General features: G+C 42.7%; 1 protein-coding gene across 2 annotated transcripts in view; it reads right to left on the reverse strand.

Annotated features, from left to right (window-relative positions):
- Window positions 1-25628, reverse strand: part of dcc (DCC netrin 1 receptor) — a 254985-nt gene that overhangs the window by 165600 nt on the left and 63757 nt on the right. For both annotated transcript variants that reach the window (XM_029117184.2, XM_029117182.2), the window contains exon 2: window positions 10624-10968. In XM_029117184.2, coding sequence (XP_028973017.1) covers window positions 10624-10968 — 345 coding nt within the window. The remainder of the gene's footprint in view (window positions 1-10623; window positions 10969-25628) is intronic.

The raw sequence follows: 25628 nt of genomic DNA on the forward strand, positions 1-25628 counted from the left end.
CGTCATACATTTAGCAGGAAGTTTTCAATTTAATTCAATTGAATTTTTCAATTTAAAGAGAATTATTAGCATGGAAAATATGTTTACATTGCCAAAGTATTATAAATAAAAATCATAATAATTAAAGTTAAAACAAAAATGTAGGAATCTGAAATTCTAAGTAAATACTAAACAACTTTCAGAAGAATTAAGGTTTTGAATATTATATTGCTAGCTATGTACAGTGCTGGAAAAACAAATAAAGCTATGCTGAAAAATTGTATGTATGAAAAATGAACAGACACAAATATTAGTTACGTTCGCAATGTTGTTTGTGCCCCACAGTCACAAATGTTGTGGTATTTTGCCTAACAGATACGAGAGCTTATTCATGTCTGATGTGATTTCTTAGTTCTTTAAGGGTCTGTATGTGAGGTAAACATGTCACTCTCTCTCTCTGTCGCTCACAACAACCAGGCAGGGTCGTGGTAGCACAGAGCCGCGCCGCTGACAATGAAAAGCTGTCACACACTGCTCTACAGAGGGCCTTTCTCAGCTCGTGCCTATCCAACCCACAGCAGACGAGGGCTGTGTCTAGATTGCCATCCTATTACCCACATAACCATAGAGCTCTGGTTAAAAGTAGGGAATGGGGTGCAATTTAGGACACAAAACCTGAGATTCCGGTTAATGAAAGACAATCAACAGAATTACTCTGCAAGGGGATTACTGCTCTGCGAGTGAAAAGGTATCATCCAATGAAATGAATGCACAAATACGCCCTTTAGCTAATTTAACAGTCCTCTTTGATCCTGACGAAGCCAAAAAAAATGTACAGATTTACATTGTATTAAATAGATACTGGCTTTGCACATAATCTATCAAAAACCTGAATAAGAAAAATGACGAATATTAACAGCATTAAGTGCAACAATTTTATTCAATAACTAAAATGAAAGAATGAGAGACAGTAGAGTCTAAATAAAACCTTCTTAAAGATGTTGGGGTAGTAGCTAGCCAAGAAAGGAAATGGCTCATGGCCCTGACTCTGCTATAATTGTATCCCTGACTTTGCTATAATTGTAGCCCTGACTGACATAGTAGTAGCCCTGACTCTGTCATAGTAGTAGCACTAACTCTGCTATAATAGTAGCCCTGACTCTGCTATAATAGTAGCCCTGACTCTGCTATAATAGTAGACCCCGACTCTGCTATAATAGTAGCCCTGACTCTGCTACAATAGTAGCCCTGAGTCTGACATAATAGTAGCCCTGACTCTGCTATAATAGTAGCCCTGAGTCTGACATAATAGTAGCCCTGACTCTGCTATAATAGTAGCCCTGACTCTGCTACAATAGTAGCCCTGAGTCTGACATAATAGTAGCCCTGACTCTGCTATAATAGTAGCCCTGACTCTGCTACAATAGTAGCCCTGAGTCTGACATAATAGCAGCCCTGACTCTGCTACAATAGTAGCCCTGAGTCTGACATAATAGTAGCCCTGACTCTGCTATAATAGCAGCCCTGACTCTGCTACAATAGTAGCCCTGAGTCTGACATAATAGTAGCCCTGACTCTGTCATAGTAGTAGCCCTGACTCTCCTATAATAGTAGCCCTGACTGACATAGTAGTAGCCCTGACTCTGACATAGTAGAAGCCCTGACTCTGCTATAATAGTAACACTGACTCTGCTATAATAGTAGCCCCGACTCTGCTACAATAGTAGCCCTGAGTCTGACATACAGTGGGGAGAACAAGTATTTGATACACTGGCGATTTTTCAGGTTTTCCTACTTACAAAGCATGTAGAGGTCTGTAATTTTTATCATAGGTACTCTTCAACTGTGAGAGACGGAATCTAAAAAATCCAGAAAATCACATTGTATGATTTTTAAATAATGAATTTGCATTTTATTGCATGACATAAGTATTTGATCACCTACCAACCAGTAAGAATTCTGACTCTCACAGACCTGTTAGTTTTCCTTTAAGAAGCCCTCCTGTTCTCCACTCATTACCTGTATTAACTGCACCTGTTTGAAGTCATTACCTGTATAAAAGACACCTGTTCACACACTCAATCAAACAGACTCCAACCTCTCCACAATGGCCAAGACCAGAGAGCTGTGTAAGGACATTAGGGATAAAATTGTAGACCTGCACAAGGCTGGGATGGGCTATAGGACAATAGGCAAGCAGCTTTTTGAGAAGGCAACAACTGTTGGCGCTATTATTAGAAAATGGTTCAATATGACGGTCAATCTCCCTCGGTCTGGGGCTCCATGCAAGATCTCACCTCGTGGGGCATCAATGATCATGAGGAAGGTGAGGGACCTGCCTACACAACAGGACCTGGTCAATGAAAAATACTATTATAGAAAAATACTATTATAGAAATAGTATAGAATCTGTTATAAAAATAGTATTGACTAGTTTTTTACACAACAAACTCTTTAGTAGTCTGGTAATTAAATAAAACTGACTCTGCTAAAATAATAGCATCAACTGGTGGTTTAGTACAACTGACTTCTATAGTGATAGTATTCATTTTGGATATTTGATAACAATGACTCTGTTGTAATACTAGTTGTGACTCTTGTGGTTTAGTAGCTTGCAATGAAAATGTGACTCACCTTGGTTGCTATAGTAGCAGGAGAGATGAGGCTTAGACTACATACCTGATTGGCAGCTGGCAGAGTTAAGGTTACCTCAAATCTCCATGCAACCTCAAGCACAGTCTAGCCCACCTGGACAAAATGTAACTTTACAGAGTTCTCCCTCTTAGTCTGCACTACATAGAAAATATAATCATTCTCAAATCAACATAATACAACGACCATTTGAACACAATGTTTTGGTGGCAGGTCATTCTGTTAGGGTCAAATAGCCTATTGGCTACTGTCTGACACTGTAACTTAAGGAGGGTACAGTGTTCACTGTAAAATCACCCGAAGTATAGAGGTCACCTGGTCTAGGATGGACCTGAGGATAGAGGTCACCTGGTCTAGGCTGGACCTGAGGATAGAGGTCACCTGGTCTAGGCTGGACCTGAGGATAGAGGTTACCTGGTCTAGGCTGGACCTGAGGATAGAGGTTACCTGGTCTAGGCTGGACCTGAGGATAGAGGTCACCTGGTCTAGGATGGACCTGAGGATAGAGGTCACCTGGTCTAGGCTGGACCTGAGGATAGAGGTTACCTGGTCTAGGCTGGACCTGAGGATAGAGGTTACCTTGTCAGCCTAGTCTGACCCTAAGGTTGTAAAGGTTGCATTCCAAACCCAAATGACACATCTCTGTCCTTCTCTCTACTTATCTCTGTATGTCTCTGTCTCTCTCTCAAACTCCCAATCAATCCCTCTAATAATCTCTCTCTCTCTGTAGGTCTATCTATCTCTCTAACGCCCTGTCAGATTTTCTCTCTCTGTTTCTCTATATACCTCTCCCTGACTCCCTGTCAGTCTCTCTTTCTCTGGTCAGTCCCACTCTGTGACCGTCTAAATGTCCACCTCCACCCCATATTCTCCATCACATTTATCTGTTGTGGAGGAGAGAGACACATGGGGAGAGAGCAGGATGGGTGGGGAGGCCCTCTCCTTCATGGTAAACACCCAAAACATCTGTCTGAAGGCCTTCCACCCACTACATATACAAGAAGAGATGGAGGAGAGATGGAGGAGGTGAAAGATGGAGTGAAGCTAAGAGAATCAGAGGGAGCAATTTTAATTTGTTCATTTTCCATTGTTAATAACTTGTTCTGTGTTTGGCAATACGTTTTGAAACTTCATGGCAATAAAGCAAATGACATTTCAAACTGTGAGAAAAATTGAACAGACCTGTTTAGAGAGATAGACAAAGAACAATAGAGGAGAGACAAGTGGCCAGAGTGACGGAGTGCAATAGAGAGACAGAGAAAGGTAGAGAGACAGAGAAAGGTAGAGAGACGGACAGACAGAGAAAGAGAGACAAACATACAGACAGAGAAAGAGAGATAGACAGACAGAGACAGAGAGATAGACAGACAGAGACAGAGAGATAGACAGACAGAGACAGAGAGACAGCTTTGGCAGTGTAGGCACACAGGTACACGGTGGTATTACCAGGACTGTGTCCATCCAGGCATTATTGACTGTGTGAGTCATTCAATCCTTGTGAACAGCTTCCTGTTTAATTACGCCAGAATGCCACAGCAGTCCCTGCAGGAATGGTGCTGTTTGATTGGTCGATTTACAAGAGCCAGTCATGATCTTCAGCAATCTGAACTGATGGAAAGTTAACTTTTCCTTCTGTTGTTTAATTTCGCTACGTCCAGCACTCGCAGTGTCCTAATTGGATGATCCTGTAATTTACGGGATTTTCCTGCACAGCATCACACGTGAAGCTGCAGTTCATTCGAGGGTATGAAGTTTGTAATTACAACTTCAAGCTGTCAGACTTAATGGACCCTAATGAAAAATGCATAAATCCCCACAACAAATTGTCCAACAATTATAATGTACTTATCAGTTCACATGTACTGTTACTGCAAAGTCGTTTTAATGCTGTAGCAAAGTGCCTGAAAGAAGCAGTAACTCTATGAATAAAACATTTAAATAATAATAATTCTTATTATTGGGGCCAGATGTTTCAGTACACTATAATGGATGGATGTGTGCTGTGGTATGATGTAGTAGGTGGTGGTTGGTTTGTCCTGTCTGTCCTTTCCAGAAACCCATCTACTAGATAACCTCCAGAACATATCGATCACAACAAAAGGGAAGGTTTACATTAGATGATATGTCCCAGAGGAAAATTACATTGTGAAGAAATGAATAAACATCCATTACCTGCTATAGTAGATTAAATTAAATGGTTTTACATCAGCGACAGTTATACATCTTCTAGATCAGACTTGTACATTTACCGATGACTTTCGTTTATACAACCAGATTAACATTTAGAGGGCAAGTTAAGGGCACAATCCAAATGGCACCCTAATTCCCTTTGTAAAATCACTACTTTTAACCAAGGCCCCTAGGGCGGACTCCCTCTCATAAGGCTCCAGTGAGAAGTAGTGTACACTACTCTATAGGGTATAGGGCACAATTTGGTCCTTCTAATGTGTTAGGGTGAGTCTTAATCTGATTTATTCTGGATCGTTCCAACCCCAGTGTGCCTTGCAGGGCTTGGCTGGGTCTGACAGATGAGAGGGGAGAGGAGGGGAGAGGAGGGGAGAGAAGAGGAAGGGAGAGGAGAGGAGGGGAGAGTGAGGAGGGGAGAGGAGGTTGAGGTGAATGAGGAGGGGAGAGAAGGGTGAGGCGGGCATCCAGCCAGGAGATTTGTCACCTCTCTTCGACTCCCCTCACCAGGATAAAGGTAGGGTCAAGGTCCTATAGACAGGCATCACTCTGCAGGAGCCTTCATCATCTTCTTCTACTGTCTTTCTCTCCTCTCACTCTCCATTACATAGCACCTCCTCTCACACCTCTCCATCTCTCTCCTCCCCCACCACTCCAGGACCTCTGCCCCCCCCCTCGGCCCCCCATCTACACCCATGTTCAGATTATATAAACTTTGGAGTTATTTACTAAGATGAGGTGAAACGTTAACGTTTCCATTTAATGCCAACAGAGTGAAAAAACATTTATTAAAAATTCTGAGGCCACGCTGAGTATAGTTAGCTGTTTTCTGGTAGATAAAAAAGATAGTTTAGACAGCCAGTATAAAAACAAACTTAAAGTAAAAAGCCACGATTTTAATAGTCAGTGGTTGAGGAGTTTAACGAAACATAATAAAAGTAATTCAGTAACTGAAGTTGGCTGTTAAATATGACACAAAGTGAAATATTTAAATAAGTATCAGTTTAAACGGCTTTGCATTCAGGCCTTCCTAGTGAGTTTAATGACCCGCTTACAGGCAGGTCATTTGGCCCTGTGAGCCTGTCTATCTGCCTCTGCTTGCCTCTGTCTCCCTCTGTCTATCTGCCTCTGTTTCTATCTGCCTCAGTCTGTTTTTGTCTGCCTCTGTCTGCCAGTGTCTGCCTCTGTTTCTATCTGCCTCTGTCTGCCTCTGTTTCTATCTGCCTCTGTCTGTTTTTGTCTGCGTCTGTCTGACAGTGTCTGCCTCTGTTTCTATCTGCATCTGTCTGTTTTTGTCTGCCTCGGTCTGCCTCCGTTGTTCATGAGGTCTGGCTGTGATGAGCTGCTCTGCCTCCCATGGACATGGCACCCCGGCCGCCCGCCAACTGATCACCAGGCTTCTGGCAGCACCGCTGATGTGTTCCTGGCACAGTGAGGGCCGGCCATGAGGGGCACAACACAGCACCAGGAAGCTCCTTTAGATCCCCACACAGCTTTAAGGCTCAAAGGACATCTGAATCACACTGAGAAGAGATGGGAACATTTTGAATATGCTCTTCAGTGAAGAGATCGGACCATTTTTACTATGTTCTACTGAGAAGAGATTTTGAATATATTCTACGGTGAGAAATGTATCATTCCATCAACAAATTAAATGTATTTTATACAAAATAATTAAGGATTATAATTAATCAATGTTTTTGTGGAGCTTGATACATCTTTCATGAGGGCAAATCAAGTCTGCAGATAGGAAATTACAAAAATGGAGGAAATTACAATATTTAGGAGTGTTTTAAAACCTGGAATACATGTTTACATATCCAAAGTCCACCTTATTTGCTAACAAATCTTTTCAATAGCGATTTACAGAAGTAGGTACGGTTAAATGCCTTGCTCAAGGACACAACTTCAGATTATTCACTTTGTCCCATAAGGGATTAGAATGAGCCACCTGTCAGGACATTGCCTGCAGGGAAATGCCTGCAAATGGATTTCCTAATTAAAGAAATTGTATAGGTGTGCTCTGAAAATACCTAACAGAAATGTATATTCATTAAGTTTTGGTCACCCGTGAAGTTCTGTGGTTACGTGCCTCGCTCAGTGGCACAATGTCAGGCAAATGCATGTTGTATTTGATACCAGCAACCTTCCGGTTGTCTGCTTAGTCTAGGCCATGTTCATTATCATGCCCAGGATTTAAACGGGCTCCGGTTGTTTCTAGTCTCTAAACTCCACAGGGTAGTACTGAGCAGAATCCATACCAACGCTCTAAAAATACTAATCTGTAGCGATGAACACAAACATGAAAGAAGTCAGCAGCAAATTACTGCATTTACTGCACATATTGTAACTGTATGAATTATGTTAAAGTGATATTGCGTCTTGAGATTTTACATGTTCTTGAAGGTTATCCAGGTATAACATGTAAGACGTTCTTCCAAAAGACAGACAGAGTCAGAAAGACAGAGAGGCAGACAGGCTGATAGACAGCATCAGCGGAGTACAGAGGCAAGAAAGCAGCCAGGCAAACAGGCAGAAAGACAAACAGACAGTCGAATAGACCAGAAGGACAAACAGACAGACAAGCAGGCAGACCAGACGGACAGACAGACATACAGAGAGTAAGCTAGAGTGCCATAATCCTTTACGGCTATCTGAGTTGTGAGGATGTCTCTTTCCTTAAAGGCTATCCATATGGTTTATTAAATATGCTCGAAGAGCGGCCAGACATAGAGGCTGCTGAGAGACAGCCAGACAGCAAAGCCCTGTCTGAACCCTACTGGCGAAGAAACGCTGAGAGGGCACAACCGTGATGCCATCCTTCACGGCTCCCTGAGTCTGACTGGCACTTCAACCGCCACCATTTGGCCAGATAATGCCACACTCGGAATTATCCCTTCAACAACATGGCTGACGCCAGATGCCAACTGGCGTCACTTTAAAGACACCAATGTCATTTTCAGTGGATGCTCCTGTTGCTAGCCTGTTTCCATGGTTTCACCAGGAGAGGGGAAGATGGCGGGCGGGGGGGTGGGGGGGGCTACCTCTTCTCATTTCACCCAACAGTCATGGAAAGGGAAGTGCAATTTAAAGATATCTCTGAACTGTCAGAGGGCTGTCCCATATTAAATCATGTTTCATAGATGGGTTTTACCATGAAATAGGGGGCCTATTTCAGCACATTATCCCAAACTGTCCCTGATAGTCATAATGTATATCATTACTAACTGGTCCCCAGTTTGGAATAGTGTGTTCTAGGCGTGTGGGACACGTTGAAACTCACGGAGGTGAGGCTCAAAATACTGGAGCGGCGTTGTTAGTTCCTAAAGCCACAATGTCATTCTAGGGCTCTGGGTGTCTTACGCTATACAGCAACGGACTAAGAGCCAATTACAACCGCCGGCTGTTTGCCGATTCCACTTCCAGACGGTTTGACAGAGTAGAGCTGCCTGGCGGGCAAGGTCACAGCCAATTAATGTCCTTGGGCTTCAAGAACTCATCTCTCTAACTGGCCCTTCTGGTCTAACAGTCTGTCGTACAGGGGCCTCTGTAGCTCAATGTGGCACTTGCAGAGCCAGGTTTGTGGGTTTGATTCCTGTGAGGGATGAACACAAAAAAACTATGAACGTAAGCTCATTACTTTAAGGTGTGTTTGTTTTCTGGGGTAGCTATGGACGATTCATCTTCAGATTTAAAGCAGACAGCCGGGAAAACAGCAGCTAATTGTGCACACGCACACGCACAGTTACACGTACGCACACACGCGCACACACACACACAGTTACACCCGCTGCCTGTGTGTCCGACACGCTCGCTACCTGCTAGTCTCCCATAGAGTTAGCAGAATGCAATTCTAACTAACGTCTAGCGCCACCTGCTTGTAACGGTGGAACAGCAGCGGGACATTTGTGGTGCCCCAAAAACACACTGTTCAGCCCTGGTGTGTCTGATAGTAACAGGGGGATAAAGCAGAGAAGGCCATTCTTCAGGGTACTGAAGATTATGAGATGCCTGACTGATTCTACATGACTTGGAGAGAACACAGTCCAACAGTGGAATGACATTATACAGGTAACATTTCTTAATTAGATCATCCTGTTGTTGCCATTTTCTGGCACAGCAACACATGCAAAAAGCTATGATATTCAATGCTTAATAACTTTGTAGTTTTCAATTTGAAATGTCAGACTTTATTTGCCGCTATACAAAAATTGTTAGAATAATTCTGAATCACGTAAAAGTCCCCGTCTGGTGGCTGTTCATTAAGCTGCTGTCTCAAATTTTACACAGCATCTGTGCAATGTTATCCAGCGTCCTTTGACTAAACCCAACTACCATTTGCTTTAGCAGAAGCTCAGCCAATGCAGTAACAAGGCATTACAGAAGCACCAGAGGAACAGGCGTCAGTACCACATGAACGTCCAGGCACTGAACAAGACAGCACACACAAAAACACTGGGCCGGCTTCTTAATTGGCGCAGGTCTCTTAATGAGACATAAGCCGATAATACAAGCAACAGCTGAGGTGATCACCATCTTTAGCCTCCATTGATGATAGCCTTATATTAGCCAGGCCACATTAAACATAAAGCCCAGCTGAGCTCAGCAGCTTCCGCCCTGGTGTCTTTAGCTGAAAATTAAACCCCATGAAAGTCACCCTGTTCGGTTCATCATTATGTGGGAACAGAAGTTACCCCCACACTGTTCAGTACAACCCTGTGGGTGTTATACCCAAACACAGCTGGCTTCTACTGCACCCCACCTTCACCATCAGACCCCTTCACTAAGCAGCTTTATTTCAGCCCGACGCCTCCAGGCAGCCTCCTGCTACCTTCGGGACAAGAACTCCTCTCTTTGCCATGTCGCTCGCCGTGCAAGAGGAGAAAAGGAGTATGAGGGTGAGAAGAAAGTGGAGAGAGATGAAGAGGAGGAGAGAGGGGTCGAAGAAAACGAGGATGAAGAGGAGGAGAAGGCATGTTTCATACAACATAATTCATCAGGAGTACCTCAGAAGGCCTTCTCTCAGGTAAATGGTTCCCTAAAACCCTTCTTTCCTGGAGAGTGAAGGCATCCTCTCACTCAATCCCTTTCATAGAGAGGGTATGTGATTGCTAAATGCCCACAGACAAGTAGAATGGCTTTCAGGCCGTCGGCCTAGTTATGTCATAAGCTCTACGTAATTACACCATAGTGAATGAAGCTCATATCCAATAAGAGGATAAAGCAGATCTAATTCAAACAATTGTCATCGTTTACAAATGTCCTTTTTAATTCCACGTAAGAATCGAGAGCACAAGACGAGACTCTGAGGTTGGATCACACAAGACATCTAGACACATGAAGAATATTAACCTTTTATTACTGTTAATATCTCCAATTATACACAGCGCAGACGAACGCTTAGGGAGTACCTGAAATTGCAGTGTCCGAAAACCCATACACCCGAGTGGGCGGGGTCACGTTTAAAGAACCGCAAGTATGTTGTGACACTTACCAGAGATGTCATAACACTTACCAGAGATGTCATAACACTTACCAGAGATGTCATAACACTTACCAGAGATGTCATAACACTTACCAGAAATGTCATAACACTTACCAGAGATGTCATAACACTTACCAGAGATGTCATAACACTTACCAGAAATGTCATAAACCTATCAGAAATGTCATAACACTTACCAGAGATGTCATAACACTTACCAGAAATGTCATAACACTTAACAGAAATGTCATAACACTTATCAGAAATGTCATAACACTTACCAGAAATGTCATAACACTTACCAGAAATGTCATAACACTTACCAGAGACGGTGACTCTAGCTGTCCGGCTGACGATGGCGCCGACCCCCTCCAGCGTGGCCAGGCACTGGTAGGAGCCCTCATCGGGCCGGTGGTGGCGCGAGTGGACCACGTTCTGGACTGCTAGAGACCCATTGGCCAGTTGCTGTCTCCTGTCGTCCACCACGGCGCTGAGCAGAACCCCGTCTTTCTTCCAAGCGATGACGGGAATTCCCCGGTCGGACCGGGCCTCGCAGTCTAGCTGGAGAACGCCCCCCCGCACTGTCACCGTGTCCTGGGGTTCCAGAACGAAGCCGAAGTCCACGAAGACCTGTGACGCTGAGGGGGATGAGGAGGAGGTCTCCACACCTGGACGGAAGGAGGAGAAGGAGATGGGAGAAGACTTTAGTATCACATTATTTGAGGAGAAAGCAGACCTACATGCAGGTGGAGTGAAGACGATGGTATTAGCCAACTGAAGCTTGCTGAAAAACATTCATGATTTACAAGTTAGACAAATTCTTTCACCCAACACTAAGGGGCACACCTGGCAACATAGACCAGTGGCAACATCTCGCATATGACCATCTCACACCACAAGACATAGTTCATTAGCTTCAAAACGTAAAGAGTTGTTCATACCACCACACAACAAAGCTTAGGCGGAGTGTCGTCAGTCCACTCTGCAGACCCTGATAACTATTAATTGGCATGCCTGACCTGTCTACACAGCCTGTCCAGTCCTATTAATTGGCATGCCTGACCTGTCTACACAGCCTGTCCAGTCCTATCAGACATCTCAGTGAGTTCACAATTGACTTCCGCTGTGACTTCCTGACTTTTACTGATAGTTCAGTGAAACAATCTGTTCAGACCCATCATAGATACTGGAGATTAAAGAAGTGTTTTTTTGCTACAGGCAAGGGCACTGCTTAGAAGCAGTTTGACCGACGGATTCTTTGTCAAAACTCCACTAGCACTCCAATCTATTTTCAAATCCAGACGCCTAGTCTACTTTCATGGCCACAGATGGAACACACATTTCTTCATTAAGTTAACTACAGAGTAAATTGAAAAAAAGAATAGGGAACGAGCTTCCCTTTCTGGACTAAAAGAGAGAATAATTGGGACTGGAATACATTATTTTATGAGAATATAATCAGCGGCTGACTGACGGTACTAAGATCTGCCTAGACACTAGATAAGGCCGATGCCAAGTGTAGGTTTGAATTCACTTTGCCCTGGTGTTCTATATTCTTTGTGTTCCATATTCTGTTTTCCGTATTCTATGTTCTACAGCATGCTTCATATAGTCATACATAATATATTTATACATGTGTCTGTGGCAGTCATATGCCTGTGTGCTGAGTAGGTTCCCTAAGTGTCCCATGTGCAGCACTACTTTTGATTGGGGCATGTAGGCATAAAGAGATGTTGTACATAGGGCTTCATTTGGGATACCGGCATAGGGAGCTATTTGGGACACAGGCGTGATTATGTCTGCTCATGCTCCTACTGTAAAGCCGTCCTGTCAGCAGAACAGGAGAGGATATATTTTCAATCAAAAGCATTAACTTTGGAGCACCGCCTTTCAGCCTTTCATGTTTTCTCTTCTTCTGAAGAACAGGAATACTATCCCCTTCTCCTCTCTTGCTCGTCTTCCTCTCCTCCCTCCATCCGACTTCTCATTCAACGAGGAGGGTTAAAGGGGGACTGTCCTCTCGGCGAGGTACTGAATGATTCAAATGCTAATGTGAACACTACCTGCGGAAAGCATCATGTCCCAAATGGCTCCCTGATAAATATTTAGTACTCTAAATTTGACCAGGGCACACAGGAATTAGGGTCCCGTTTGGGACTCTATAAATTCGAGCTTTATGCTCTTGTGTCTAGTGGTTTTGCGTTTAGGGATAATTTATCGCATCATGACAAAAAAAACCTGTTAATGTTGCAGCACAAAAAAACAAGTTTCAGGCAAGCAGCAGGGGTACAGAGTTTTACAAAAACTGTTTTCTACATGTCGTAGCAGGGGTACAGAGTTTTACAAAAAAAAAATCTACATGTTGTTTGTGAAAACACTTTGGTTGTGAGATGGTTTTGGTTATGCGTTCTGTGAGCCAACAAAGGCCTCGCTTGATGCCTCAACTCACCCCAAGGAGGAATAGTCTGCTCTTCTGCAGACAGACAATACAATGAAACATTAGATGGAACAAAGACAAAACTATGTATGTGAAGATGGGGTGGGGCTGGCTTACAAAGATAACAGAGATGAACAGGGGGCACAGCGAGACCAACAGATAGAGAGAGAGAGGAACAGACAGGAGAGAGAGAGAGAGGAACAGACAGGAGAGAGAGAGAGAGGAACAGACAGGAGAGAGTGGAACCAGGCAGGAGAGAGAGAGGAACCAGACAGGAGAGAGAGAGAGAGAGAGAGAGGAACTAGACAGGAGAGAGAGAAAGTGGAACCAGGCAGGAGACAGAGAGGAACCAGACAGGAGAGAGAGAGGAACCAGACAGGAGAGAGAGAGGGGGGATACAAGACTTTCTGGTATCCCGTCTCATGTCATCACCAGAGTTCCATTTCCCTACTCCCCCCTCTCACCCCTCTCACCCCCAGCAACAACTAGGGGGGGGGGGCTTTAAAAAGTCATAGATCTGATAGTGGATGAGTAGGACAAAGACAGAGAGAGAAAGAAAGAGGGGATAAAGAAAGTGAAAATGGGGAAAGACAGAGAAAGACAGTCCTGTGACAGAGAGAAAGAGAGAGAGAAAGACAGTTCTGTGACAGAGAAAGAGAGAAAGAGGAGTAAGAAGGATGGCTAAAGAGAGATATAAAAGGAGAGAGAATGATAAAATTATTTAAGAAAACACAAATAGGAGGAGACAGAATGAGTAGAGAGGGTGAGGCTGCTTTCCAAACAACAGCACCACAGACACCCCCAGAAGACATCTTGCCCTACTAAGCTACATTGACCAAGATCATGCATCTACCCTGATGCCCAGACACAACATCACAAGGACTGAAGGCCAGACACAACATCACAAGGACTGAAGGCCAGACACAACATCACAAGGACTGAAGGCCAGACACAACATCACAAGGACTGAAGGCCAGACACAACATCACAAGGACTGAAGGCCAGACACAATATCACAAGGACTGAAGGCCAGACACAACATCACAAGAATGGCCGGCTGCAGAACTGTGGCATGCTGGTCCTGTACTCCTGACACTCCTTCTGACATGGCCATGCCTTCACTGAAGGAACTGCTCTATTGCCCTATAACCTGCCTGATCCTGACATGGGGAAGGAACAAAACCCTGCCTCTGGGAATTGTCAGCACCACAAGTAATTTGTGGTTGTGATCAGTATCTACAGTACAGTAGAGATTAAACCTGAGAATCAGACCAGGACAATGGACAGAATTTTTATTTTATTTTTTGTAAACTTCCAAAACAAAAGTAGGCTGCCATTTTTAATTTGTCCCCTAAGAACCCCAACCCAGGTCCCTGAGACTCGACTGAAATCCACACTGAGCGATGACAGTAAATCAAATTCTGTTCAGATTTATTAATTCAAATGGCCTCCATTTACTGAAAGTCAGTGATTGGTGCCACACAGGAACCCATTGCTGATCTGGTCTGGCCATACCGGGAATGGAGAGCCAGGCGTGTACTGTACATCTGACCCACACCAGAGCAGGAGGCAGGCAGTATATTTTACAACTTGCTTTGTTCAGGATTATCCTCTGACATCAATTCTGAAGAGAAACAAAATTAAATCTGATTTAAGCACGGACACGACGTGAGCCAATGGGTTTTTACCAATACTTGAAATAAACAGTTTCTACATCGAGTTGTGCCATACAAATACTAGATGGACTCTCAGGAATCCCTTTGGCACCTCAAACCTATGTTCTGGATAATGCTAACGGTTCAGTATTATTTTTCTAGAATGTCTGGCTCTTAACCTCTGATGAAAGGTCATTAAACAAGAGGACCTTGTCAGCAGTTCTTGGACACTTCCGTCATTTCTGTGTAGATCGTGTTCTCTACATTGGGAAACACCAAAGCCCTGTTTTCTCCCAGCTATATGGCTAGAAACGCAGGTAATAACGCAGGTAATAATTTATAACCAGAGGGAACGGTCTTGAGGCTCTCCAGACAAAATAACTATTTTGCTCTTATGACCATGTGAGAATTGTAGCTTTGCTTGGAACGGTGTTCAATGGACAGAACAGTCTGGTGCATTTATCCACGGTGGTTTAATGTTCATACCAGGAATAACCCATGTGTCCCTGCAGGCTGTCTCCAGGAAATGCTTTTTAAAATTAAATATATTGAATACTGTTTGAACCCATGCACGAAACTGTCCTCAGTTTGACCCTGGCTGTGTTCTGTGAAGGCTCTGGTCCACGTCCCAAATCACACCACCTGGCTGTGTTCTGTGAATGCTCTGGTCCACGTCCCAAATCACACCACCTGGCTGTGGGTGAAAGCAGTGCACTACACAATGAGTGGGATGTGTGCACAAATGAATTTGGGACGTGTGCCTGGCCTATAGTCCAGCACTGTTCTGTCCTTTGTGTCTCTATCTGCAGTGGGGAGATATGATCAGTGTGCTGATATCTCTTCATTACAGTTCGCTCCCATTCCATCTGGCCATGCTAAACCTCCAGCAGCTCTTATCGATCCTCCTTCACCACGTTTGCTGGGCCCTTTCCCTCACATCCAACACTATCTTGACAACTTCATCTCTTGCCTTCTGAAGCTCCTGCACTTTCACATCTGACCCCACATCACAGGGACAATCCTGTGCCAGCCTTTCTCTCTCTCTCTCTCTCTCTCTCGCTGCCTCTTTCTCTCTTTCTCACTCCCGGTCTTTGTTCCTTAGTCAAATCTTTAGCGCTGCAGTCACTATTCAACTCTCCATCTTCACTGGCTGTCCCCTCCTCTCTAATTATATATCCTTGATCCAAAGTCACTGTTGGCCTTGTTCTGCTGAGGCTGGTCTGAACCTGGACTGGAAACAGGAAGGAGTAGAATCCATGTCATCTCACACCATCAGGTGATCTCTGATACATACAATTCCAAGGCACTAAACTCAGTGAGAGCAAAGTTAACACACGCACTTGTTTTAATGCAGATTTTTGCATAGTGTTGTATTTTGATATGCAGTTGTAGGACCTTCGTAGCTTCCCCCAAAATTATAATGGAAAATGATTTGATATTACAATGAATGTGTTATTTTCCATAAAAGCAGAATCTACGAAATGCACTAAGTTCTCCATAAAATATTGCAAAAACCAAAGTTTTGTTTACATTTTTTATTCATTTTACAGTTTGGGAAAACCTTTTTTTCCCCTGTTCCTGTGGCCCTCCCCTTTCGATTGATATATACCAGGGCTTTATGTCCTAAATGGCTGAATATTTACAGACAATCTCATCAAAAAGACTGCAAATGACGCTTTGTGGTAATGCATTTACCGTAATGGCTTATATTGTCTGGTTCGCACGATTCTGCTGAACACAGTAAAAGAAAACTGGTGCAGCTTGAACAAACACAATGGAATCAAATGACACATAAGAACATGACGAGATGCAATCCCGGCCGTGTAATGAAAGGCTGGAATGGATTAAAGACGATAATCAAGGTCAGTGCTCCGGAGAGCTCCAAAGCACAACAAGGAGATGGGATGTTGATGCTATTCAGGGTCGTCGACTTAACATAAAGGTCTTTCAGTGGCTTTCTCAACCCCCAGCCAGACTCTTTCCCTAAGACGATAAGCACAGTTTCAAACCAAGAACACCTCCAACTGTCTCCTGTTCCATCCATAAAGACTGTGGAGAGGAGAAGGGGGGGGGGGGATCGGAGGGGTGAGAAAAGCGTGGAAGGGAGAGGAGAGCAGAGGAGAGGAGGGGGGAGAGTTGTAGAGTGTTTTGGCTGGGGGTCAGAATTGTTAATTCATGCTTGTTTACTTTTAACACGCTGGATGGCATCTGGTGAAGAGCAGAAATGGCTTGGCTCACCTCCCTGCTCTGCTGTCATCAGCCCTACCTCATCACTTACCGGCTGGCTTACCGGCTGGATACAGCATTACCGTCTGGCCAGAGCCGGGAAACACACCGGCTCTTCTTGCCGGCTGCGGAGTGGCGCTGCAGACGGTAATGCCAGGCGGTAGGCTAGGTAGCGTTCTATTTACCGTCTGCCCATTCGGTGCAGCAGTTTCTCCTGGCGCCACCCCACAGGACTCAGCAGGCCAGAAGCAAACACACACACATCTCTATTTACTCACAGGATGAATGCCTCTATGCCTTACAAAAACCCACATATCCAAATATACCATGGCACCTTAATGAACGGAGACACGTTATGTTGATGGTGTCTGAACGGTTTAAATAGAGTGTGTCAAAGCTGCGAAAAATTCTGAACTAATAATAAATGGAAGACAGACACAGAAGGCAGCAAAATTATTCTAGGACATACTCTGCTCGTTCATGACAGAACACAAACACAGTGTTATTATTATTCATGGGAAATAATAAAATAACAGTGATTAAAACATATTTAAATACATTATACTATGTATCTTGCTGCTGTGATTGCAAATTTTTTTCACCTATAAGATGTGGAACTTTATCTTTTTTATTTGATTTCAAATTCTTTGTCAGTCTATATAACTTGAGGAAATCATGTGGCTCTCATGGGGTCATACATCTGTCAGGAGGTCAGGAAGTGCAGCTCTGTTTCCACCTCATTTTGTGGGCAGTGTTCACACAGGCTGTCTTCTCTCCAGAGTCGGGTCTGCCTGTGGTGGCCTCAGTCTGTACATAGTGGAGTTTCTTCTGAATTGTGGGTAAGTCACAGTGTCAGGTGTAAAAATATTTCCCTTAAACACTGCAGTGCAGCATTCTGCTTTTCTTACCTTCTCCAATCCTACAACCATTATTGTTTCTGCATCCTCTCCTCCCAATCTCTCCATCCCTCCATCCATCCCTCCATCTCTCTCTACCATCCCTCTCCTCTCCTCCCCTTTCCTCTCCGCTCTCTACTACTCTACTTTCTCTCCTTCCTCCCCTGCAGCCAATCTTTAGTATTTGAACCGTGTTAGATTCTGTCCAAGTTTGATCCATGAACAAAATAAATGCAACCAGAAGTCAGGGGAGAGCCTTTATTCAGCATGAGGTTTACGATGATAACCTTCCATAGTTCTTTCATTGTTCTCTCCAAATGCTTACAACGTAAACACAGTCATTTATACCAGGACACATAGGAGGTGGTCAGTGTTCATAGCCAACCATTACACAGACTATTATAGGTCCTACAAAATACCCTTGTATGGCGTATTCCAACCTATGACCCAAGGGTCTATTCAGAGAGTCCTATGACAGTCACATACACAGTTCCTAACAGGTGGTATGGACAGGGTGTTTGGGACCCATCAGTAATGGGACATCACATTTCCTACCTAGTGTCCTACTAGTCCTACTAGTACTCTCATACATTGTGTCATGCTTAATTCAATTACTTTCATGCTCAATATCTATCAGTCCCCCCTTCAATCATGTAACAATTAATCATTACATGTTGATAAAACTAGCTAAATAAAAGTACAGTCCAATTCTTAATGAATTGAAAAGGTCCAAACACTTCTGTAAAAAACAATAAAGAAAAATAATAAAAAGGACTATCTGGCCTATGAGGCTTTATTATTCCTTAAATGAAATGAAAATAAGATGCAGTGGACACAGCTTGCCCAGACACATACCACTGTATGGCACTGCAATCGTAGTGACCATCGTGATCAATCTTTACCATACACATCAAGTCCCAGGCTACTATCAGTCTAACCTGTGTCCAACAGAAACAGACCTAACAGGACATATTAATGCAATGCATAGTTAATTCCCAATAAACTATTTAAACAATCAATGTCCCCCCTTGTCCATATCATAAGTCATGCATCAACATCATACCTACAACCCAACATACCCTGAATATAACACAACACTCAACTCCAATGAATGTTCTAGTGACAGTTTCTACCTTTGAAAAGGAATATGGCACTAATAAACATATCAGGATAGCTGTTGTAATCATGACTATGAAGCAACTTCACAAAAAGACAAGTATCAATGACCGATATTTGGGTAGTGATCATATGTAGGTCCATCTGCCTTGTGAGGACTTAACATATATTCATAAGAGATCAAAAATACCAGTCACTTTAGGAAAATTATTGATTGTTAGGAATGACCCTAGATTCTCATCAAATGTCCTGTAGTTCTAGTCTTCAGTCTTCTCTGTCTTGCATCAGTGATGTAAAGTTCCAATATCAGTTATTGCAGTCAGTGTGATGTGGACCCAGCAAATTGCCTGGTTGTCCTAACAAGTCAGTTTAGGTGTGTAGTGGAATAGTGAGTTTCCAAAACTTCACTAATTCAAGATTAACACCACAACAGTGTCTTCCACTGTGTTGGGACCATGTGACCTGTCCAGTCAACTGGCCCGTGGTACTCTGACCTTTAGTATGTGGAGTCCTTCCTGACTCAGGTGGATTCTTCTCTCATCTTGCTGTCGATGATTCATCTGGAAATGAAATGTGAAGCCAAGTGATCTGACCCTGGCATCGTTCTGCCATGTGAGTGGTCAGGAAGATTTGGAACAGATGTGACCCATGTGGTTGTGGTTGAAATCCTTCTTGAACATGTTGCTGGTACTCACATACTCAGTTGTCTGTGTCCAGTCAGTGACGTGATGTATCATCAGAAAAGGGGTTGTGATATCCTGAAAACAACGATTAATGTGGTTCAACAGTCCATCAGACTTTCATCCACTGGGTATGGTTCCGTCAACTCCCAACAATGAAGACAATAGATCAGTCCTGAAAACTTGTGGATCTCAGAAGTTCCATCATCAGAATGAAGCATACACCCTATTCGGACAAGTTTCCATAAAAGTCTATGTCAAAATTTCCTTTTCCATCCAGAATTAGCTTGGTTGATGTTTCATTCAATGTGCTATATTTATGCTCAAATAGCACCTGGCAGTGGAATGAGATTCCGTTGTCTGATCAGACTTGACTTTGCTTAGCCAAATCAAAAATGGTTACATCTATGCTATTCCACCATTAAAATGTTAGACCTTACGTCAAACAAACAGTTTCCAAATAAACAATTAAAACAAATCCTAAGAATAGAATATGTTAAACATAGCAGATTCCAATGCACCATTATAACTATGCAAACAGAAAAAATACTAAATGTTCATGTAACTCCTTTTAAGTACCAATTTGATTTGCTTTGAGCCCTAAGCTCAACTCTTTCCAATCATAATCAATGATCATATCATACATCCCCCCTGCTTTCACTTCATTAAGTCAACGGAAAGCGACACCATGAGTGAAAGCAGAATCATGGCGAATATGGCCACAGGAGGCGCCATCCTGAGCCTACACTGGCCATCATTTTGGGACGGACATGTAAAAATAGAGAACTGGTAACAGGGATGGATCTAGAATCCATTCAATATGGAATTGCATACTGTATATTCATCAAAAACAACAAAGTGGAAATGTTAAAAACACAAACATTCACTAACATAATCAAAGACATCAATGTGCACCAGTCTTGTGCGAAGGAATTATAAACCATATAACCCAGTGACACCTTTGTCTTACAGAGCTAAACAGCTCTCATATTCTTTAAATGGCTATCATGAATTTAGAATACCCTGAAGTTTCTTGGCACATGCCTAACTAAATTGGTTTGCCCACTAGGGGATAAGCTGAGCACCTAAGTTGTAGGAGAAAAAACTCCAGCCCATGTTCCAGTGGTATACCTACTGCAACCACCAGGGCGATTGTATTAGCATATCTACAGCACCCAAATTTAGCATTTTCAAAGGCAACGACCAAACTACCTTGTGACAAACAATGTCTTGATTAACCTTCTGCATTTAAGTAAAATTCTCCAACTTTGATTCATTTTTATTCCAAATAGTTGCATTCAGCCAAACACTAAATCACAACTTATATTTGACCACGTCTGTGGTTCTATTGACATTGAAATGACTCTGTCATCAACAATGGAGGATGACTTTTGGTCAAAAGTCATACATTTCAATGTTAAAGCTATTGGGTAGAAAATGTCTCTAACCTCTACTCAATGTTTGATCATCCCAAAACTGAATTTGCTTACGTTGAGGAAATTACCACAGTTGAGACCAGTCTGAACACTCAACTTTAACCCTTAGAAATAGGCTACCCTGATTTAATGGGAGAGGTTGTTTGGGGTCGTCCTAGGGGTCTGCCCCCCTTCCTGGAGCCCTTGGCTTCACCCACTCATGGCAAGCCATAAATAAAGGTCAAATGGATTATTTAAAATGTATATGAAATTTAGGTTTCCACATATAAAAAATCCATACATGGTCCTCAGACTGTCTGTAGCAACATATGTTATTCTTTCAAATTAGCCGATATCCTTTGTTAAGTGAAGGTTCAGATTTACTGTTTTGTTCGCAGTTAGTAAAAATATGCTTGTCATATCTATACAATAACTTAACAATCTGGTGGATATTCCAAAACATTGGTGAAAATTGTGACTAAACCAAAAACAGACATGACCACCCAAGTAAGCCTGTGTTACTCTCGCTATCCCAGGGTGTGGGGGTGTGTGGGGGTGTTGGCTCAAGCACTCCTCCCCCCTGTGCTGCTCTCTGAACCAAGGGACCATTTTAGTCAGTCAACTTTTTAGTATCTAACTTGCTCTATAAACACAAATGTCATCTTAGTTGTAAGAGAAACACAAAAAACTAACAAATTCAAATGTTCCTAATTAACCAAAGCCAATTCAACATTCAAAATAAAATATAAAATGTTATTGTAGGGGATAAACTCGCTTTTGGCAGTTTTCACCCTTTTTGTCATAATTTTAGACTTTAATCTCAATCTTTTGTCTAAAACCAATGTATAACATACATTAGAATCAAATTCAGTGCACATGGAAAGCCATGTGTCTACTTCAAAAAAATATTACCCTATGTGTATTGTTTCCCTCTCACCAGTTGTCCTGTGACAAGGCAGAGAACACACACACATTCCAACCTGGGGGAAACCCTCTGTAAAGGCTTATGGCTGTTTTGGATTCATATTCAATCCTCATGGGACACAGCGTGTCTTCTTAACGTTAAAGATTATCACCATGTGGATTCTTCTTCTATTATTCTTCTATCACTGATATAATATTAAGGAGAGAGAACACACAATATTTTAACCTTTTGTAAGAAAACCATGAGACTATTTTACCAGATTACAAAATCATAATTTTACCAATTTCTAATTTATCACTAGGGTTAGATGTACCCACGTGTTAAAGCCTGTAGTGCGACCCTCCTTGAGGCCTTACGGTTTTAAACATTATCATCAATGCAATAAATACGTTTGATTTAAATTTACATAGTGAACATGACAAAGCACAACAAAACAGGCTATTCCTTGAATACCTATTAAAACATGTTCAAGCATGACAGAACAAAACAGGCTATTTCCAATGCTTATTAAAACATGCTATATACCATCAAAGTGCCTTCAAATTAATATTCACTTCAATAAGCATGGTCATTATCAAGGGAAGTGATCAGATTTCCTTGATAAGTTCCAGCTCTACTCAATATTTAGGTTCGATTCATTTTTGTAAACATATTTAAAACTCTTAATCAATGATTATAAGCTCACGTCAGTTCCCGGTATCACCAGGAAATCCTCTGTCTTTGATTCCTGAATTCCATACATGGGAGATCTTTCCTTGCTGCTGATAGAATGTCTCATGTTCCAACTGTCTGTGCATCCTGTCCTTTTCCTTTGGTTCTTCTTCTTCTTGCGACACTCATCCTGCCAATGTCCAATGATTCCACAATAGTGACATGTTCATGATTTCTTTTTCAATGGGCTTTGAGTGTCTTTAGATGTTGTTCCTGCTTTCAATGTTTCCAGTTCCTTTTTCCAACTTATCCAGTTCAGCCATTTGTTCAGCCGACGTCCGAACACATTCTTTCTCATTCTATCTTTGAGGAATTTATCATTCCATTTTTCAATTTCTGATAACACAATCAATGACCACTGTGTTTTTTGTAATTCATCAGGCATTCTTTGAAATTCTTCCCATATTTTCTGTATATCAAAAAAACTCCAAAAATCTTATTCTGGAACAATGGCATATTTTTGAATTATCTCTTGGTGACAGTCATCTATTTTCAAATTATTTTTGATCTCATAGGCCAAGGATTTCACCATTTTCTAAATTACAACGGGAGGGCTGCAGTCCCTGTATTTACCACGTTGTTTAAAGACGTCTTTTTCTTCCCCTTACTTGTACAAGATTTAAATTATTACTACATACGCGTCAACCTGCTATCCAAATAACAAGGACTTCTAGATGAATACCGAAGCTTTACACTAAACAGTGGCCTATATTAGGACTTTACACATGTGTCACTTACTACTCAGTCTAGTAAGTACTTCCCATCACAACAAGGAAGATTTAGCAAGGACTTCTAGATTACTTAACGAAGATTTATCTTCTTCTGTGGAATCTCTGGACTAAGACTAACAACACATCTTTCAGTGTCAACGTAAGTCTTGCGTGTCCTCACCACAGGTTTCCATTGCCTAAAAGTGACATTTCTAGGTCTTCTTATTGTTCCAGATGTGTTCATTTGGATACTCATGCTGATTTAACTGACTTGTTCTTTTAGAGTGGTTTGACTCACCATTCAGAGTGAAATCCATCTATCCGGGTCACGGCACCATGCTGTTAGATTCTGTCCAAGTTTGATCCATGAACAAAATAAATGCAACCAGAAGTCAGGGGAGAGCCTTTATTCAGCATGAGGTTTACGATGATAACCTTCCATAGTTCTTTCATTGTTCACTCCAAATGCTTACAACGTAAACACAGTCATTTATACCAGGACACATAGGAGGTGGTCAGTGTTCATAGCCAACCATTACACAGACTATTATAGGTCCTACAAAATACCCTTGTATGGCGTATTCCAACCTATGACCCAAGGGTCTATTCAGAGAGTCCTATGACAGTCACATACACAGTTCCTAACAGGTGGTATGGACAGGGTGTTTGGGACCCATCAGTAATGGGACATCACATTTCCTACCTAGTGTCCTACTAGTCCTACTAGTACTCTCATACATTGTGTCATGCTTAATTCAATTACTTTCATGCTCAATATCTATCAACCGGGACACATCTGGTAGATAGCATTATGTTAAGCATCATTAAAGAGGGTAGAAGCCCACTCTGCCTTACCATTCAAACCCAACCTCCAGCCCTGGACAAGGACCACACCAGCCTCCCACCTCCCAACCCCAGCCTCAAGCCTCCAGCCCTGGACAAGGCCACACCAGCCTCCCACCTCCCAACCCCAGCCTCCAGCCTTGGACCAGACCACACCAGCATCCTACCTCCCAACCCCAGCCTCCAGCCCTGGACCAGACCACAGCTATCATCCATCCATCAATCCAGGCATAATCCACACGTATTTACATGACAACACGCACTAACATGACAACACACACTAACATGACAACACGCACTAACATGACAACACGCACTAACATGACAACACGCACTAACATGACAACACGCACTAACATGACAACAAACACTAACATGACAACACACACTAACATGACAACACACACTAACATGACAACACACACTAACATGACAACACGCACTAACATGACAACACACACTAACATGACAACACACACTAACATGACAACACGCACTAACATGACAACACACACTAACATGACAACACACACTAACATGACAACACACACTAACATGACAACACACACTAACATGAAAAGGAAAGTGTTCAGGTTGTCTTTTTCACCAGAGGGGATATAATATCTGTTGTGGGTTTGGATCAGCTGGACACTGAAGGGAAGATGGTGGTACTGTGATTGTAGTTGGTCACGGAGATCTCCGTCATACACACACTGACCGGGACTTAGGAGAATCATTGAATGTCAAGACACAATAACACAAAGGATAAGCAGATTGGCTGTTCCCAGATATACCCCCCCCCCCCACCCACACACACACACACACACACAAAGCTAATCATACATACGACTGCCATGCTTTGGTTAAATACTTCAGAACAGGGTTCCCAAACCTTTCTCTGGGGACAGGCAGGCACTGCATGTTTTTGGGGCTCCTCCAGAGCCAGCACACTCCTCAACTAATTATCACTCCCTTGATGAGATGAGTCAGACAAACTAGTTCAGGGCCCCTGCAAAATTGTGAAACGTCTGCCAGGAGAGGTCTGAGAACCACTGGTTCAGGAGACATTTAGATTTTAGTCATCCAGCTGACACTCGTATCCAGAGCAAGCATGCATGCTAGTATCTGAGCAGTATATTACATTGAGAGAATGCATAATATCAATGACATATTCCAGCCCACCGTAATCACTCAGGGCTGTCAGAAGTGTGTCGGTTTAATATGTACTTGTTTTACCTCGGGGGGGGCGACCCAATATACAGACTTGAAAACTGGTCCTGGAACACTGCTTCTCCTCCAATCATATTGAATTATATATTCTGTTATATCTTTGAGCGGAAACTCGGAGAGAGTGTGTATCAGACAGGGATTGGCATGGCAGAGAGCCATCCTGCCTTGGCAGAGGCAGCCATGTTTGCTTATAACTGTGTGAAAACCATTGCACAACCCTGATTACAGGAACGTTTTATCAAATTAGCCTTTCTACCTTTGCCTCCTACTCAGAGCCTTAAGGCTGCATGCTTTGAATAATCATATGGTAGTTGTACTTCTTCCAGGAGGATAACTTTATTTTGTCATTATTATGCCTTCCCTTTTCCTTCAGGTTGCTTTAAGACAAGCTTGGCTGAATGCAACTCGAACAACCTCAACTGCTGCTACGGTTCAGTTGTCTGGGCACTGAATAACCCCTCTTTGTTTCACCTCGGCATCTGTC

The sequence above is a fragment of the Esox lucius genome, chromosome 23 (assembly GCF_011004845.1).
Source record: "Esox lucius isolate fEsoLuc1 chromosome 23, fEsoLuc1.pri, whole genome shotgun sequence".
In the NCBI taxonomy this organism is placed as follows: domain Eukaryota; kingdom Metazoa; phylum Chordata; class Actinopteri; order Esociformes; family Esocidae; genus Esox; species Esox lucius.